The sequence below is a fragment of the Plecotus auritus genome, assembly GCF_963455305.1.
Source record: "Plecotus auritus genome assembly, chromosome: 9".
Lineage (NCBI taxonomy): Eukaryota > Metazoa > Chordata > Mammalia > Chiroptera > Vespertilionidae > Plecotus > Plecotus auritus.
Window position 1 is genome coordinate 60,653,073 of NC_137783.1, and position 20,149 is coordinate 60,673,221.

Consider the following 20,149-nt stretch of genomic DNA (forward strand, 5'->3'; position numbering starts at 1 on the left):
CTTGGAATACACCTATATTTACTATATTTAAGAAGGCAACATGAAAATGGCGATTGTTACATGATCTTAGAGTGGTTAATGCTACTATGCATACCATGGGAACTTTACAGCCTGGACTCCCAGCGCCTTCGCAAATCCCTCTAGGTTGGTCTCTTATAGTAGTAGATCTTAAGGATTGTTTTTTCACCATTCCCTTGGCACCTCAAGATAAACAGAGATTTGCATTTTCAGTGCCAGCTATTAATAATATAGAACCCATGAAAAGATATCAATGGAAAGTTTTGCCTCAAGGAATGGCCAATAGCCCTACATTGTGTCAAAAATATGTAGCTCAAACTATTCAGCCTTTAAGGGACAAATATTCCCGATATTACATTATTTATTCATTACATGGATGACTTGCTCTTAGCAAGTCCACAGGAAGAGCAGACTTTGGCAATGTTTTCCCAATTAGAAAAGGAACTCCCTAAATGGGGCTTAAAAATTGCTCCAGAAAAGGTACAGAAAGAAACATCTTTCAAATATCTGGGAACCATAATTGAAAACCAATGTATTAGGCCTCAAAAGGTGGAAATACAAAAATATTGCCTTAAAACTTTAAATGATTTACAAAAATTATTAGGGGACATTAACTGGTTAAGACCTTATCTGAAAATCTCTATGGGAGAAATGACAAATTTATTTAATATACTTAGGGGTGACTCTAATCTTTCCTCATTCTGAACATTAACAGATGAAGCTAGGAAGGAGTTGCTAAGAATTGAGCAGGCAATCTCCTCAGCCCAAGTAGCATGGGTACAGCCTGAATTCCCTTTTTAGGACAGATTAACCCTACTGCAAATAGTCCCACTGGAGTCATCTTCCAAAATAAAAATTTTCCTGCTATTATTGAATGGGTCCACCTAGGGCAGTGGTCAGCAAACTGTGGGTTGCGAGCCATATGCAGCTCTTTGGCCCCTTGAGTGTGGCTCTTCCACAAAATACCATGGCCTGGGCAAGTCTATTTTGAAGTGGCGTTAGAAGAAGTTTAAGTTTTAAAAATTTGTCTCTCAAAAGAAATTTCAATCGTTGTACTGTTGATATTTGGCTCTGTTGACTAATGAGTTTGCTAACCACTGGGTCCTAGGACATCAATCCTCTAAAACTGCAGTTACATATATAGAATTTATGGCTCAGTTGATATCTTAACTTAGAAAGCACTGCAGGGAGCTTAGAGGAGAAGAACCCTAATGCATTTTCCTTCCCCTCACTAGGAAGCAATTAGAAATGTTATTGCAAACTGATTTGAATTGGCAAATTGGACTAAGTGTATATTCAGGAGAGGTTAGTTGTCACCTATTAAAAGACAAATTACTACAATTTTTATATTATACCCCCTTATTATACCAAAAAATACGAGGCAGGAACCTATTCCTGGAGCATAAACTGTTTTTACTGATGGATCATCGAATGGTAAAGCTGCCTATCATACAATGAACTAAGCCGACTCAGACTGATCAGTCATACTTCTGTACAAAGATTTGAATTAGAAGCTATTAAGGCTGCATTGCAGGATTTCCAAGAGCCTCTTAATATTATCTATGAGTTCTTATGCTGCGGGCCTAGTGAATAGAATTGAAACTGCTTGGTTAAATTGTCTCAGTGACCAAAGTTTATTTTTACTATTTAAACAAGTTCAGCAGATAGTACAACAGAGACAATATCCTTTTTATATCACTCACATCAGGGCTCACAGTTTATTACCCAGCCCATTAACTAAAGGAAATGCACATGCTGATCAATTGGTTGCTTTATTAAAACAGGCCTCAGAATCTCATCAGTTTTTACATCAGCCTGCCAAAATGCTATCTAGACAATTCTCAATCACTCAACAGCCGGAGAAACAGATTATCAGAGAATGTTCCACTTGCATGTTACATCTTCCTTAAGGGCCTAACACGGGAATCAACCCTAGAGGATTGATAAGGGACTATATCTGGCAAATGGATGTAACACATTATACTCCTTTTGGACTCCTTGGGCATTGCGTGTCTCTGTCAACACCTTTTCAAAGGTCCTACGAGCTACTGCACCTATAGGGGAAACAGCAAAACAGGTTACTAATCATTGCCTAGCTGCTTTTGCCATCATGGGAATTCCAAAAATTATTAAAACTGACAATGGACCCACTTACACAAACTTTCATTTCCAGCAATTTTGTAAAAAGTAGAAAATTCAGCACATTACAGGAATACCATATAATTCACAGGGACAGGCAATTATAGAATGCCAACATCAAAGGCTAAAATCCCAACTTGAAAAACAGAAAGGGGGGAATATGAAGAAATCGCCTGTAGGTAGACTATGCCAAGCCTTAATTACTTTAAATTTTTTCACTTGTGATGTCCATGGCAAGACACCCATGGAAATACACTGGTGTCAGAATAAGCCAAAGGGAAATGGTCTGGTTAAATGGAAAGATCCCGAGTCTGGTTTATGGAAGGGCCCCAATCCCCTGTATATTTCCAGAAAATTTCTCGAAGCCCGTGTGGATTCCTGCAAGAAATATTAAACTTCAACATGGATCTGAGGGAGGAACTGGCCAGGTTAATGAGGACCTTGCACCTGGAGCCATGCCTTACAGCCGCAGACAATTGACTACCCCAGCTGCAGACAGCAGCAGCCCCAAGCAACCCACTGAAGATAAGAAGTGAGAGGAGGACAAGGCAGATGACAAACGGCCTGGAGGTCACCTGGGGCATGTTGAAGAAGACAGTCCAGAAAGATGAGCGAATTTGTGAGGAGACTGGAACCCCAAGAACGCCTGAGAATGTCTTTCTTGCCCTGCTAACAGTCATCAGCTGTGTGGTAATACTACCGGGGCAAATGGGGAAGTATTTTGGACTTATGTTCCTGACCCACCATGGGTAAGATCCCTTATGTGGGCTGATCCCCCGCCTAACGTAGTCACCAATAACACCAAACACCTTGGTCACCCAGGAGGACCACGGGTGTGGCAAGGAAATATATGGACAAAGTATAATTACATGGGTGTCGCCACCCAGCTTCCCTTTTGTATGACAAAGAATCAAACCACAGCTCCTTTGTGTGTAAAATTAAAAAGAGGCTTCTGGCTAGCATGGACACCAAAGGAGAGGGAATCAAAAGCCCAAATACATCTACTATCACTACTTGCTCTAGGGGGAGGTGCAGACAATGTAACTCTACTAAGACACGCCCCCTCCTGCAACTAAGCTGTTATGTAAAAAGTCTTATAAATGGCACCCCACCAAGGAAGAAATTAATTGGCAAGACTGTTATAATGATTACCCTACCACCAGCAAACTTAATAACAGTTTTTCCTTTGTGGATTGGAGCCCCTACAGGTCTGCGTATAGTAACAATCGCACCCTAAAATGGAAGGGGAACACATCCTATCTATATGTTGAAGCTAATCACTCCATTTCATGGCATGGAGAGGATTTGTTGGATCTCAATTACAACATGACAATTAGCCCCTACAAAATATGCAATGGAAATTAGCCACTGCACTTGCACCTATTAAATGGTATAGTTTTAACTATAGCTCAGATAATTCCATTCATACCTTATGGGGAACTTCCAATAAGACAGTATTTGCCACCTCCTGTGTATTTGATCTGTTTGTACTCCTCTCAGGCCCCATCCAGATGCACCTTAATGTTACAAGCAATCTGTATGAGGTGTCATGTACAGGCTGCACATTATCCCATTGTATTAATTCTACATTCCAAAAAGATTCCCTTATGATTTTAAAACAACCTGCTTTCGCTTGAGTTCCTACTAACCTATCCAAGCCTTGGGAATCTCATCAAACCTACCAACTATTACATGATCTGGTAAAAATATTAAAAAGACAAAAAAGATTTCTTGGAATGTTAATTGCAGGAATCTTTGCCCTCGTAATATTACTTACTTCTGTGGGCATTGCTTCTTCATCCATGGTACAAACTATTCAAACTTCTCAGTTTGTACAACAAGTTAAGGAAAATGTAACTAAGACCTTTGTCTATACAAAAAAGAATTGACAGCCAATTTGAGATATAATTATTGGCATTAAAGTCTACAGTATTGTGGATGGGTGATAAAATCCACAGCTTAGAGCAAAGAATATCTTTGCAGTATCATTATACTTTTTCCCAGATTTGTGTTACCCCTGTTCCCTATAATAGTACCTTACACCCTTGAGAATCAATAAAAAATCACCTTCTTGGTGCTTGGGGTAAAGGTAACACAACCCTTGATATTTTATTTTTATTTATTTATTTTTTTAATAAATCTTTATTGTTCAGATTATTACAGGTGTTCCTCTCCCCCCCCCATAGCTCCCCTCCACCTGATTCCCCACCCCACCCCACCCCATGCCCTTACCCCCTGCCACTGTCTTCATCCATAGATGTAAGATTTTTGTCCAATCTCTTCCCGCACCCTTCACACCCCCTTCCCCCTGAGATTTGTCAGTCCACTCCCTTTCTATGTCCCTGATTCTATTATATTCACCAGTCCATTCTGTTCTTCAGATTTTTTATTCACTTGATTTTTAGATTCACTTGTTGGTAGGTATGTATTTGATGTCATTTTGTTGTTCATAATTTTTATCTTTACCTTTTTCTTCTTCTTCCTCTTCTTAAAGAATACCCTTCAGCATTTCATGTAATCCTGGTTTGGTGGTGATGAACTCCTTTAACTTTTTCTTGTCTGTGAAGCTCTTTATCTGACCTTCAACTCTGAATGATAGCTTTGCTGGGTAGAGTAATCTTGGTTGTAGGTTCTTGCTGTTCATCACTTTGAATATTTCTTGCCACTCCCTTCTGGCCTGCATAGTTTCTGTTGAGAAATCAGCTGACAGTCGTATGGGTACTCCCTTGTAGGTAATTAACCGTTTTTCTCTTGCTGCTTTCAAGATTCTCTCTTTGTCTTTGCCCTTGGCATTTTAATTATGATGTGTCGTGGTGTGGTCCTCTTTGGATTCCTCTTGTATGGGGTTCTGTGCGCTTCCTGGACTTGTAAGTGTATTTCTTTCACCAGGTAGAGAAAGTTTTCTGTCATTATTTCTTCTAATAGGTTTTCAATATTTTGCTCTCTCTCTTCTTCTGGCACCCCAAAAATTCGGATGTTGGTACGCTTAAAGTTGTCCCAGAGGCTCCTTACACTATCTTCATATTTTTGGATTCTTTTTTCTTTTTGTTTTTCTGGTTGGGTGTTTTTTGTTTCCTCATATTTCAGATCTTTGACTTGATTCTTGGGGTCCTTTGATCTATAGTTGAATTTCTGTATATTCTTTATTTCAGACAGTGTATGCTTAATTTCTGACTGGTCCTTTTCCATTTTTTTGGCATTCTCATTAAGGTCTTTGAAGGTCTCACTAAGCTCGGAGGTCTCATCAAGTTTCTTGGTGGTTTTCAGAAGATTCTTCAGTAACCTTATAAATGTGGTCTGAACTCTATGTCGTCCAGTAGTTTGCTTTCCTCCATTTCTTTCATTCGTGACATGTTTCTCTGTCTCTGCATTTTGTTGCTTCCCTGTGTTGATGGAGTGGCTTTGTGTGGTAGGTGACCTATAGGGGCCAGTAGCTCAGCCTCCCCAATCACCTGAGGTGGACGCCTTTGGTACACCCCTTTGTGGGCTGAGTGCAAAGTCTTGGTGTAGTTAAGCCTTGATTGCTGTTGGTGCACTGGGAGGAATTGACCTCCAGGCCAATTGGCTGTGAGGACCCGCTGTGTCTATAATGGAAGAACTGCTGCGCTGGAGACACGCTTATGGTGCAGGACTTGTTTCAGTGGGGCTTTCGTGCTCACCGAGTCTGCCTCTTGAATGTATCACTTATGGATGTGAGGAGTTGAAATTTGGTGTCTCACACTGACCACTAGGTACACTGGCTTCTGGATCTCCAATGGGGTGCAGGTCAGCTACTGTCTGAGGCCACCCAGCAGGAGCTACAGTAAGAACTACAGTTTTCTCCTCTTTGCTTGGGGTTTGGAGGTTTTGGAGCTGTCTGACCCGGGCTGCAAGTTTGCTATGTTAAACTGCAATAGGGCAGGCCATTCATATGGTAAAGCTGCTGCTTGGAGCTTGGGTGGGTTTGTAGATTGTGCAGGGCGGGGTCTCAGGGTGTGACTAGGCTAGGGCATGGCAAACAGTGATGGCTGCCAGTAAGCCGGCTCTGCGTCTTCGACCGTGTCCCCGCGTCCCGCGTCCCAGCACAATAAACAATTGTTCTTGCGCGCAGCCCTGCAAGCAAGCCTCCCTCACTTTCCGACCCCACGGCAGACAGTCCAGCTTCTCCCCGTAGGAGTTTGGGTCCCCCACGTCTCCCCAGAAATGAGTTCGGAGTAATTGGGAGCTTATCTCCCTTCGGGTTGAAAACAGCAGCGCTCCCAGTCACCTGTCGCAAGCCCGATTTGCGTGTCTCTGTACCTCAGCTTTTCAGCGCTTGTGCACCCCTCAATGCTGTTTGCTCTTTCCTTCTAGTTGTAGAACTTCCACTCAGCCAGCTTTCCCGTGGTTCTGGGTGATAGACGTTTGTCTTTTAGTTGTAGTTTTGAAATTGTTGTGCGAGGCAGCAGTTTAGGTGTTTACCTATGCCGCCATCTTGGATCTCTCCAAACTAACCTTTTTTTTAAAAAAAAAAAAAATCAAGAAACATAATGCAGCTGAGTGGGGATCAATTGTGTTGTTCAGGAATGGACTGCTGTGTTAGAGGGTGTCAGTGTATGGACAACCAAGCACCTCATTCTTGGCCTCTGGTTGGTCCTCACGCTGTAACTTGGCTCTTGACAACCACACAAGGAGGAAGAAGACCAGGCTGACTTTGGTGCACAGAGAGCCAGATTTTAGTCCCAAGATTCAAGACACAGTCTCAGATTAGAATTTAGACAATGAGTGTTCCACAGTGCCTGTGGGTTAAATGACCTCTCACTGCAAGTCTGTCACTGGTAGGTAAAACTGCCTCATCACAGCTGAAGTCTCTTACACAGCTTCTACCACTGGAGGAAGACATTTCCATGGGGATGCTGGCTGGGTGACTGTGGGCAGAGGCTCGATAGCCTTGAATTTCTACTTGGTTAGGCTGCTGTTGGGGCAGGCAGTGTAGACTGGAGGTCAGGGACAAGACATAACATTCCCATCATGAGTGATCATCATAGATTGAGTTTTAATTACTATAGAAGTTCTCCTAGCTTGTATTTCCATTAGGCAGGACACAGGTTGTACAGCTCGACTTTTTAATCAGTCATAAGTCCTGTCTTCACTTCTCATAGAGGGAGTAGAAGAAAATGAGCAGATGTTTACAACATTGGCAGGAGGTCCGTGATCTGTGAATGAATGTCCAGAAATATGGTCTTACAGACAGTGGCCCTACCATTATCTACTGAGTGCCTCTAGTTTGAATACCTTCAAATCTACTTCAATAAAGTAAGTGAATTCAACATGTGAGTTTGGACACTTCTCTGAGTGCTAATGAGTCTGGATCAAAAGCAGTAATTCTACTTGTATGTTTCTATATCCATATATAACGAAAATCTAACTTGTATGCCTTCCTTCCACATACATTTGTGGAGCAGCTAATATTAACATATTGATAATCAACATATTTATTGAAGCTCTACCACGTACCAAGCTGTAATTTCTCCTTATCTCTCTCTCCATATGTATATATAACCTCTAAGCCTCACCAACCCTATACAGTATCTGATATTATCACTATTTTAGGTATAAGGAAATTGAGGTCTAGAATAAAGTACCTCCCCCACGTTTTAACTTTTGATTATCAACGTCATGTTCTTTCCTCTGTTCTGTGCCAAATCAAGGGTCAGACATGGGGTAAATATAAGCCATGGCCCAGCCTTCTCCCACAGGGAGTCCACCATGTGATTATTATCAAGATCCCCAAAAGGACCGGATGTTTTGACTTTTGGATCACACGGTGATTGTCCAGAAGAGGCCAGCGTTAAGATCACTACCGCATGCTGGTTGTGAGATCTTGTGAATGCTGCTTAATCTTTCTGACTCTGCTTTTTCATGATTGAACTAAGATAACAACTTCCTGCTGCAAATGATGAAAAGTTGGAAAGGGGTGTACGTGTTTGTGTGTGTGTGTGTGTGTTGCTCATCACACATGGCTCTTCAGGGGCAGCTGGCATTATTAACCCTGTGGCTCCCATATTTGCACAGTTGTGTCCCAAGGTTCTAAATCGCATCCAGTATCTTCCCTTCCTATATTCTAATGCATCATCCTCACAAGGTACTAAACTCACATCATTCCCAGCAGCTGTAAAGGTCTTTCTGCCACTGCTGAAAATGCTGTGCTCCACACAGAGATGCCACTGAGATGTTAGCTTTTTCAAGCTGTTGACTTCTTCTTTCTTGGCTTGTTTGTGCAGGTGTTGGTAGAAATATCCCAAGCTAGGAGAAGAATAGCACAGCCAATTCTGGGCTCTTCTCTCCAGACAGCCTGAGCCCTGGGCACCAGAGCAGTTTTTCATCACACACACAACCAGAAGAGAAATATTGAAGAGCTAGAAATGCATGGAACTCAGAGCTTACTATCCAGGTGGAGGCCTCAGCCATGTGCTCTCCCATTAAAGGTAATTGTACTTGTGGTTCATTCTCTAGATTTTGAAGGAAAGAGAACAGGCTGTGGAGCCCATCAGCCCTGGCCTCAGAGTCCCTTTTTGCTCTCTGTTTACCCTGTCAGGTGGAGAGAGGTTATTTAATTCCTCTGGCCCTCAGCTTTCTCATTTGCAAAATGGAAATAAATACCTGCACTGCATGGTTGTTGAGAAGAATATACAGGGGAAAGGCAAAGCCCCAAGCACAGTGCCTGGGCCACAGGCTCAGTGTTTCAGCCTCCAGTGTCCTTAGTCGCAGATGCTTCGATGTGGTCTGAAGCTGTCAACTGAGTGTGCTGGTTCAGGGGCCTCCTGGAAGGTACAGGCCAAGGTCAGCTACCACCTTTGCCCTGCCCAGGTCCACCTGTCATGAGCTAAAAAATATTCTGCAGATGTTTGCTATGTGTGCTGGGCATGTAGGAGCTTTATAGAGCTCAGGCTGTGAACCAAGGCTGGCTACTGCTAGTGCTGGGTCTGGGGCCACTTGATGAGAAGTTTGGGACATGCTGAGGCCAGATGCTGATTGTTTGAGAGATTTTAGGAAAGTTCACAGCTTGAGCCAAGATAGGCTGTTTGTATGGAAAAGCTACTGGGAAGGGCTTGGGTGGGCCCAGAAGTTGGGTTGGATGGTGTCTCAGAGAATCACCAGGGCAGGGCTAACAGTATGAGCCAGATTGATGGAGACTCAGACATGATGCCCGCCTGTCGGCTCTGTGGAGGGAGGGCTCAGCAAAGAAACAATGGTTCCTGCTAGCACTTCTGCCTGGGAGAAAGCTGCCCCTGCAGCCCTCACCCTGATGCCAGACAATTCAGTTCCTCCTGTATGTCCCTGGCACCTTTCCAGAATCTGCCCCCAATGCTGGAGCTCAGAACCAGTGAGTCTGTGTAAGTTTGTATGTGGGCCCTTTAAGAGGAACACCTGGGACCCCAGCTTCCTCCGTGTCTCTCAACCACAATCCCTGCTGGTTTTCATAGCCAGAAGTTATGGGGACTTCTCTTCTTGGCACTGGAAACCTGGGCTGGGGGTCCTGGTGTGGTAAGTCTGGGACCCCTCACTCCTCAGAATATCCTCCTGATTTGTATCCACCACATGTGTGTGTATGTGGGGGGACCAGCCTGTTCCACTTCTTCACCCCTCCTACCAGTCTGGATGTGGCTTCTTCTTTATATCCTTAGTTATAGGACTTCTATTCAGCTAGATTTCAGGTGGTTCTCAATGATGGCTGTTTTGTAGTTTAGTTATAATTCTAATGTGGTTGTGGTTCCTAGTACTGTGTTTACCTATGTTACCATCTTCACTGGAAGCTCTCAGCCTCATTTTTATCTTTTGTGGTTGAGGTAATGATGCACCTTCACAGAACTGTAGAGGGAAAAGTGCCTAGGACTGGCTCATAGTAGGGTTCTAAGAATATTAGTTCTTTCCTAATCAGCCATGATGCTCACCTAGACAATGTGTTGCATGAAGAGCCAGATGTGGGGTCAACAAGAGAATAATACTAACAGTGGACATCTATTGAGTACCTAACCATGGCTCAGGCATATATATATATATATATATATATATATATATATATATATATATATATATATATATATATGCCTAAGCGACTGTTATGGCTGAACGACTGGTCGACTGGTCACTATGATGCATACTGACCACCAGGGGGCAGTCGTTCAATGCAGGAGCTGCTCCCTGGTGGTCAGTGTGCTCCCACAGCCAACCTCCCACTGCGGGCCAACCTCCTGCGGTCCCTCCCCCGGAATGGGTGAGATGGCCCCAATCAGCTCCGATGATCAGCCAGGCCAAGGGACCCCACCCGTGCACGAATTCGTGTACCGAGGCCTCTAGTCTCATATAAGGTTTATGATAAGCCTATGAGATAGTTACTCCTTTTACAGCTGGGGTACCTGAGGCACAGAGAGGGAAGGAAATGCCTATGGTCGCTCAGGGCGTAAGTAGCAGAGCAGGGATTTGAATCTGAGGAGGAGACTCCAGAACAGAAACCTTCACCCTGGATTGTACTTTGGAAGGCCCCCCCCCCTTTTTTTTTAATATATTTTATTGATTTTTTACAGAGAGGAAAGGAGAGGGATAGAGAGTTAGAAACATCGATGAGAGAGAAACATAGATTCAGCTGCCTCCTGCACACCTCCTACTGGGGATGTGCCCACAACCAAGGTACATGCCCTTGACCGGAATCGAACCTGGGACCTTTTAGTCCGAAGGCCGACGCTCTATCCACTGAGCCAAACAGGTTAGGGCTGGAAGGCCCCTTTTGTAGGAAGTGGGGCATAAATGGCTTCTGTTGAACTGATCACTTTTTAGCTTATTTTATCCTGTTTAGTTTCCTATGTGTTAATTATGTTTTCCAGCATGGTGGACTAGCAAGCAGCTAACTAACCAAAGGGGGCATATAGACAGAAAGCTAGTAGAATCTGCAATCCATATTCTGGCACAGTTCAGTAAAAGTCTCTCCCCCACTAGACAGTAGGTTGATATGGGCAGGTCTGTCTGATCACTGACATCTCCCTGGCTACTTGCACAGTGCCTGGCACATAATAAGTGCTGTTGCATGATTGGACAAATAAGTAAACAATTCTACCTGGTTACTGTCACAATGCCAAGCAAATGCCTGGCATATGGTAGACAATTCTTCTCTTCTGTCAAGGATTCATCCACTGTACAGTGGAAACCCAGTGCAGCTGCTCCTGCTGGGGATGATTGGAGGCCTTCCTGAGGTTTTCTTCTGCTCAAGAAGCTGCTGTGATCTGGTATCCAGCATGCCATCACTTGGCTGGTGTCATATGTGAAGCTACTGGATGACTTCTTCTTTAATGATATTTGCATCTTGAATAGAGACAGGAGGGGACTTACACTTGCTGAGTCCTTGCTATGTTCTAGGCATCATCTGCTGTCACAGTTTGAAGAGGAGCTCTCATTCCAGTTTGGTGGACTGGAAACTAAGGACGGAGAGACCAAAGACTGGTCCAAGGTCATGTAGGGGGGGAGCTGATAAAGCTGGGAACAAATCCCCTGTTGGCCCAGCCCTGAAGCTAATGCCCCTTGTGGTGTGCAATGCTACCAGTTCCTGAGAGCAGGTGAGAGCTAAGAGGGGCCATCTGCTTAGGGAGGGCAACTGACCTCATGCTGTTATTGTTTTTGTTTCTTTGGGGCAGGGTACCGGTTCTTGTCCTTTATCACTTTCAGAAACCAATGCCAGTGGAATCTACTTTGTGGAACTGGTTAAAGAAGTTGGGATACTTGGATTCAGTATAACTATAAGAGTTATTGGAGAGCTCAGAAAGTAAACAGTTAATAAGATGTTCATTTGGAGCCTTGGTGGGCATTCCACTCCTATGGAAACGTCTGGTAATGTGCTCACTGGTACACCCAGCATATGGGAAATGGGTGAACCAAAAAGTTGGTGGGAGCCTTTGTAGGGAGGGGAGGTAAAAAACAAACTGGGAGACACAGGGCAAACTTGGGATGAGCAGTATGGGTAGGATTGGGTGATGGTGCTTACTCTGAGGTTCGGCTGGGCAACAAGGAGAGGGCAGCAGGGTGGGGCTGGAGAGAAACAAGCCAAAGGTGAGAGGGATAATCTATAGTCATGACAGAACCTGGTGCTCCCAGTTCCAAGCTCAGGACAAAGTTGGGTTGGCAAGACCTCTGTTCAGGACAGATACTTTGCATCTGGTTGGTGAACTCTTTCTGCAGACCCTGGAAGACAGAGGAGACACCTGGACAGGAATGATGTAACCCCATTGATCTAGGAATCTGTATAGATATGTGTGTACACATATGAAGTAATTAGAAGAAAAAGATAGAGTTGGGTCTTTATCTAGTGACCTGCAGGGATGTTCATGATCAACTATTAAGTTAAAAAAAGTAAGTTGCAGAATACCATGTAATTTAATTCTACTTTTGTATCCACAAGCTAAACACAAGCATACAGGACATGCCAGACACTAGTCAGTGGGTGCACCAGGTACCAGCCCCTCGTCCTGTCCACCTGTGTTGGTTATTGCTTATGGAGAGACAGTGTGGTGCATCGACGAGACTCCGATTTTCCAGCACCTGCCGTGGGCCACTGCTGGGGCTGGGTACGGCCCAGCTCCCCCACGCAGCTCTTATGAGCATCTAACCTTACTGCTCATGGGTAACATGGGGTTAGCAAGCCAGTGAATATATAAGAGGTGTCACATGGAGATGTGTAATGGGAGACAGTGGCAGGCAGATGGGGGCTCTTTCAGTGGCTAGTTTTTTATTATACTTTCAGGGTGGCATTAACACCGGCGTACTGTATGGAGGGATCTACATGAAATCCATCATTCCTGGAGGGCCAGCTGCCAAGGAAGGGCCGGTCCTGCGGGGTGAGGAATGGAGCCATGCTTTCTGGGCGCGGGGAGCACTGTCACTCCCACTCTGAGGCCCTGAGCAAATGACGGCCTCACAGGTCCTGGCTCCCTCACTTGGAAAAGGGACAAGTTAGCCTGGCCCACCACGCGATAGGTTCCTATCGCAGCCACATGTCTATAGGGGCACGTTGGGAACTGTAAAGTGAGTTAAAAATGTAAGATTTAAAATAAACATGTTACCGTTTGCCTTCGTAGGAGCAAACAGTGTTTCCTGTGAAGGACAAGTGCTGGGTGATGCCCACCTGAGCATCTGGGAGGCCTCTGCTGAGCCTCCTTCTCTGCCTTTCCTCATGTCCACTCCCTAAAGGAAGGGGGATTTATGTTGTTCTCCAAAAGCCACAGTGAAGTAAAAAAGGAACTTAGTACCTTACTTCTTCTCCCCTAGAATTCCAGTGTCTCTGGCATCAACCAGGTCTCCCTGACCTTTTTTGAAATAATAAAAAATAGTATCCTGGAGATAAATATTATTTTAAAAGGGACTTTTAAAAACTTTCAAAAACAGTTTTCCAGGAAACCAGAAGAAAGGATGAGGTTGCACAGACATGGCTAACCTGTCCATCGAAGGAGTTCTCTGTCCCTGGCCTGTGGGGTGTTCAGGGCCCCTGGTCTGCAGGGTGTTCAGAGCGGCGCTGGTACTCAGGCCCTGCTGCACACCCGCAGCATGTCTTCCTGCCTCTCTGAGGCTGCATGGCTGCGCATGGGCAGGGACTTCCAGAGAGTCCTTCCAGTAGCCTCAGGAACCCATGGGCATGGCATCTGTCTTCTTCCTAGGTGACAGGTTCCTGCAGGTAGATGGAACTAGTCTGAGTGGCCTCACCCACAAGCAGGCCGTGCAGTGCCTGAAGGGCAGGTAAGTGCACCCTCTGGGCAGGTAAGTGCACCCTCACCCATTACTGGGAGAGTCCCTTCCTTCTAGAGCTTTCTGCACAATATTAGACACTGCAATTGCCTCTGGGTGGGAGGGGCAGGTAGGAAACAATTGCCTCTTCTTCTCTTGCTTCTTCCTTTAGTACCACTTTTCCACGTGGATGTGAAGGCCAGGAGGAGGCAGACAGATGTTCCCAAGCAGAACACTTACTGTCTATAAATAGTCTCGAACAACTTGTCATTTGCCTAGATTCTGGCATCTCACAGCTGGACAGAGCTGATGGAGTGTGGCCGCTGCCACGCTTGGCTCTGGCTGCTTCTCGCCCTCTGCTGCAGCTCCCACTGACCAGTATTCCACCTGCTCCCAGGCCCTCTTGCTAACCTGGCTTTGCACATGCTGCACCTCCACCCAGTTCATACCATTCCCATGCTGCTGTGTGGTTACAAGCCACGTTGTCCTGAGAATCCTGTCATTACAATGAGCTAGGAATTCAAGACTGAGAGCTGGAGGCACTCACCCACTAGGTGCTCTCTATTCTGCGCAGTGCCCAGGCAGCATCTGGGTATTGCCACATTGTGTTCCACCTTCTGCCCAAGGTGGCAGGCTTTGCTTGCCCCAGCATCCTGACCTGCAGAGCTCGCATCACTCTCCTGGGAACTGGGAAGCCAGCAGAGACAGAAAGGACTCCTGGGCCCCTTCTGGCAAACGTTGCTTTCTTTCCCAAAGTCGTCTTCTGACTGATTGCGATTTACTTATATTGGCAGCCTCGGTTCACATATCTTGGGAACAGAATCATGATTTATTAGGTCTCTGTTCTTTACACCTTTCCTAATTAATGTGATTACGAAGGCTCTGGGCCAGCCTACTGGTGGTGATGACAGGTAGGAACAGTCACTCGGATCTTGGGCTTAGTGCTAAATGATATTGCAGAGGAAGAATGTTAGTTGGGCCAAGGCCCCTGAATGGAAGCTTGGCATTTCTGAAAAGCAGCCAGGTGATATCTAGCCACTGGCCCTCAGACCATGCTTTGGGTAATAGTAGTTAGAATGTGGGGGAAAGAGAATGGAAATCGAACCAGAGGGAAGGGGGTCAGGTTGGCATGGGCATGGTATACCATGCTAGGGGTGGGACTTTAGCTGATAGGAAACACTGGAGACTCATTATTATTATGTTTTTTAAATAGATTGTAGAGAGAGGCAGAGAGAGAGAGGCAGAGAGAGAGGGAGAGAGAGAGGGAAACATGGGTTTATTGTTCCACTTACTTCTGCATTCACTGGTTGATTCTTGTATGTGCTCTGACTGGGGATCAAACCAGAAACCTTGGTGTATGAGGACAATGCTCTAGCCAGCTGAGCTATCCAGCCAGGGCTGCACTGGAGATTCTTAACCAAGAGTGTTGCCTTTTCACAATTTGTGTCTCTGATCAATCCCTGGTGGGTAGCCACGAGGAGGGTGGACCACAGGAGGAGATAGGGTCCAGCAAGCCAAGGAGCTGTCCACAGTCCAGCTGGGCTTGACGGCAGGAGAGGGAGTGGACAAGCTCTGAGGGGAAGCTTCTGTTGGAGAACAAGCCTTAGAAGCCAGATGGGAAGTAGAAGGGCAGAGGGGGAGAGAGGGACCACTGCAACTGTGGCCCCTGGGAGATTAGAGGGATGGCTCCACATTCCGGGGGAGCAAATGCACGGGGAGAAATGTTTTAGGCAAAACGAGGGGGAGGAAGTGAGGACGGTGAGGGAATAAGGTGAACTTGACCTTGAATACCCTGCAATAGAAGCACACACATTACTTTCAGGAGCATTTGTCCAATAGGCAGTGGAAATACGGCTTTGGATCCTATCAAATAGGCTGGCTTGGAGATTTTGATTTGAGATTCAAATGAAGCAGCTACTGAAAGTATCAGAAAATTAAAAAGCATTTGCAGGGTGAAGGGGGAGCCTCCTGGGTGCCATCTGAAGTATAAACTGAGTTTGTTCCCCATCCTAGATTGCAAGCCTGGTCTTAGAGAGAAGAGGCCCAGGACTGCACAGAAGTGTCCTTCTGTTAATAGCAGGACGGGAGTTGAATGCACGGCTGTTTCCTTGGCAACAGCCTTGCCTGGCAGGCCTGCAGGCTGTGTCTCGGCGACAGATGGTGAGAGGAGAGAGAATCCAGTGTTACTATTGTCATGTCATCCTGGGTTGCTTTCAAATTGTCGGCTCGAAAAGGGAAGCGGGAAGGCTTCCTCTGCATTCTCTAAAGATTGTGAGCAGCGGTGGTCGTGATGTGGCAGCTTTCCGAAGGCAAGCTAACAAAATCTGTTTCCGGAAGAATAATGCATCGTCCCAAATGGTTGTTAGGTGTAATTCTGCCCTGAAGCCTTCTGCGGTTTCCCGATCAGCTGCTGCTTGTGTATAACATTTGGGGATGACAGTGAAAAGAAAGGGTCATGCATTTTCTGACCAACGCTCCACACTCAAGCCAAGACATTTGCAGCAGGAGTTCCGAGGAACCATGAGGCACGCTGGGAGGGGAAGGCGCTCAGACGCAGCCTTTTATGAGCAGCGTTTAGAAAGCAGACCCACAGTCAGTGTGCGCAGGCATGGCTGCACATCTGCGGCGTCTGCCCCCTGCGCGTCCCTGTGATTTTGTTTCCTGCTGGGAAAAGGTTTGTTTCCTGGGATATCATGATCTGGAGCTTACCATTTTTCGATCCCTTTATAAGGTGTTCTGGAAGGGGTAAGTCAGGTAGCCATAGAGAGCGACGGGCTGGGTTCCGGCACACGTGTGCCTGAAACAAGTCTGTCCTCTTTCGTTGCTGCTCGTGGACTCCAGTGAGGACTCGGGAAACTCACCACACAATGAACCAAAGGGACCAGGTGATGGCAAAGGTGAAATTAGTCTCCGCACACTTGAACCTAAGAGCTTCTGGGGCTTTTATTTTTGCCCGAAGTCAGAGTTCACAGGCGCTCTGTCCCTCTGCTGACCGATTGCCAGCTGAGCTGGTGAAGGGAAATGAGGGGAGGCTGAGAAGCCCAGCGGCTGCCTGACCACCCAGGCTCCTGGATTGTGTCCCTCTTGGGTGCCCAGAGGCAGCTGCTTTGTCTTATGATCAGTCCACCAGGCTAAACAAAACAGCAGCTAAAACATTTCCATGGAATTGTCTCCATAGTCTAATTATGCAAAATTTAGTTTCAGGGAAATTAAAAAGTGATGGAGGCTCTAAAGGAGTCTGAGAAGTGTATGTGATATTAGTTTTACTAAAGGTCGCAGGCAGACTGTGTCTGTCCATGATAGGTCTTTACAGCCAGACTTTGTTGATCGTCTGTCCGATAGGAAAGCCATTCGTCACATGTGGCCATTAAGTACTTGAAATGTGGCCAATCCAAATCTATAACACACACTCGCAATTCCAGACGACTTGGTTAATGAGAGGAGTGTAAAATAGCTCATTAATAATTACTTTGTGTTGATTATAAGGTGAAATGGTAATATTTTAGATATATTTAGATATACATAAATAAAACATGATTAAGTTTACCTGTTTCGTTGTTAAACATGTAGCTATTTGAGAACTTTGACATTACATATGTGGTTTGCATTTGTAGCTCACAATATATTTCCATTGGACGATACTGATCTACAACATGTATGAGACTCTCATAAAAATTAGCAAAATGAAGTATTTTTATATAAAACATAGAATCCATCTCCTTGACAGTTTGCCTCCTGAGGCTGGTCAGTTTCACATGTAATGTGCTAAAGGGCTGATCTCCCTCACCAAAAGGGCTGATCTTCCCTACCATACAGGTGCAAAGTTTGAAGTCAAACTGTGGAAGACTGCCGGTGGTGTGGGATTCCGTTTCGTGCAGATGGAGAGAGAGCTGCAGCTGCCTCAGGAATGATCTTGTGAGGATTAAGCAGCTCTTCCCAGGGCAGCCGGCTGAGGAGAGCGGCCATTGCAGCTGGTGGCATTATCCTGGCTGCAAATGGTAAGCCCACGGATGGCTCCTCTTCCAGGTGGGAGGACATGAAGGACGCAGCCTGGGTGCAAGCTGGTGTCAGCCATGCTCTTCCAGGCCCACCCACTTCGGGGATGTTCTGGGCTCTTGACAATCAGCCCTGGCGCCTGCCTGTGATCGTCTAAATAGAGCAGTCGGCAGAATATTCTCACATTTAATTTTTCATCGAAGTGTAATATGCTAATGATATGCTAAGGCTGCTCAACTGCTCGCTATGATGTGCACTGATTACCATGGGGCAGACAGTCGACAAGTCGACCAGTCACTATGATGTGCACTGATCACCAGGGGGAAGATGCTCCGACCGGTAGGTGAGCTTGCTGCTGGGGTCCGGTCAATCGGGACTGAGCGAGATGGGCCAGATATGCCCTGGAGCCCTCCCACAGTCTCCCCCGGCCCTGATCGTGCACCAGTGGGGTCCCTCAGCCTGGCCTGCACCCTCTTGCAATCCGGGACCCCCTTGGGGAATGTTGGAGAGCCGGTTTCGGCCGATCCTGCAGGCCAGGCTGAGGGACCCCACTGGTACACGAATTTGTGCACCAGGCCTCTAGTGTAATTTATAAAAGACAGTGAAAAGTGGATGCTTTTCAATGCTTATAGCACTAAAGCTCTATGGAACACTGTACATATCAGTTAGGGTCCGGGCAGAAAATTGAGTCATTTGAGGAGAGTTTAATAAAGGTGTGGGCAAGGGAAATAATGGAGCTCTGGGGCTGGGAACTGGGGTGCAGTGATCCACTCCCCCAAGTCCAAAGGGACATGGGAAGGAGCAATTATCACACCCCAGAAGCTGAGAGAGCTGGATGGAGCGAGTTCACTGAAATGGGCTCTGACATGAACTGAGGGATGCAGTCTCCTGTGACTACTCCACGGGGAGGTAGGCAGGAGCATGCATGTGCGCACACACACACACACACACACACACTCCCCGGCCTCCCTCTCCTCCCACTCTGCAGCCCTCACAGACACACCCTCAGAGCACAGGGAATGCTGACAAAGCCAGAGAAGGGCTCCGGGGTGGGAGAGGAGGGTCTGGGGTGGGTAGGGAGGGCAGAGAGTCCCCAGGACAGTGTATGTGTGGGTGGGGATGCCTATCCATTGGCTTCAGATCTCAGAACTGTCCTCTAGAAACTAGGACAATAGTATAGGTGAGAGGTTCCGAGTGTTGAGCAGAGTATTGGCTGGTGATGCTGAGAGGAGGGCCTTGGGAGGGAAGGAAGGTTGAGACAGCAATAGCCACTTGCTTGAGCTACTGTGTCCCTGAAGAGAAGGCATCGTTATTGGCAGACGCTGTCACAGAAAGGCCCTGGGCAGACTCCTGCCATGTCCAGCCCAACATGGTGCACTCCCTTGTGGGAAGGCAAGCTCTGTACTTGCCTCCGCCCACCCTGGGAAATCAGCCCCAGTGGTCTTCTCCAGTTTTCGGAACTGAGGAGCTTATCCAGGTGGGATGGGGAGCCGGCACCAGGGCTGTGGTGGAGAGCTCAGAGGAGACCACAGCCATCCTGCCCTGCCCCTAACTGTTTGCTTCCTATAGGCGGTGCTCCATTTACTGGGAAGGGCCTCTCGGAAGTCAAGCTCCTGCTTTGCCCACCCCTCTGGGGTTCTTGCCTGAGATGGACCAGGGCTGGCAGGCAAGATGTGGTGCCCCTGCCCTCTCCATAGGCCTCATGTCAGGCACCCCGTTTCCTGGCTGGTGCGTTCTGAGAAGCCCAACTTTGCCTTAGGTAGGGTTCAACGCCACCTTCTCACTGGGGCCGGAAAACAGCTGGTCCCCAAACCTCCATTGGTTGTAAAAAGTTCCGGAGGTCTTATCTCTGCTGTTTCCTTCCCCTCCCTGCTTCTGCCTCTCCCGACCTTTGAATCTCCCTGCATGTGATCACATGTGCAGATCTTGGCTATGAAAGTGCTAGAACCAGTCTCCCCGGCAGCCCAGGCTGATTGTGGGGAAACTGGAAACAAGGGGAATAGATGCGAAACTAGAATGTCCATTCTAAGGAGTGGAATGGGGAACAGAATGTGCATCCGCCCTCCTGAAGCATGAGTTGGGCATGTGGTCCAGGGAAAAGAAAGGCATTGGGATCAGGAAAATTCAGAAGTTTTACCTTGATGCCTTTATTGGGTTCTCTAGAGAAACAGAACCAATAAGATGTGTATGTGTGTAGGTATATATGTGTGCCAATAGCAAGTACATATACACTGAGTGGCCAGATTATTATGATCTCTGAACACATGAT

At 46.4% G+C, this 20,149-nt stretch overlaps 1 protein-coding gene across 1 annotated transcript in view; it reads left to right on the forward strand.

Annotated features, from left to right (window-relative positions):
• Window positions 1-20,149, forward strand: part of FRMPD2 (FERM and PDZ domain containing 2) — a gene marked incomplete at both ends in the record, with an annotated part of 68,531 nt that overhangs the window by 26,841 nt on the left and 21,541 nt on the right. Inside the window, 7 exon segments of the mRNA XM_080640563.1 lie at window positions 11,805-11,906; window positions 12,908-13,001; window positions 13,818-13,896; window positions 15,962-16,044; window positions 17,701-17,773; window positions 17,775-17,846; window positions 17,848-17,938. Of these exon segments, the coding sequence (XP_080496689.1) occupies window positions 11,805-11,906; window positions 12,908-13,001; window positions 13,818-13,896; window positions 15,962-16,044; window positions 17,701-17,773; window positions 17,775-17,846; window positions 17,848-17,938 (594 nt within the window).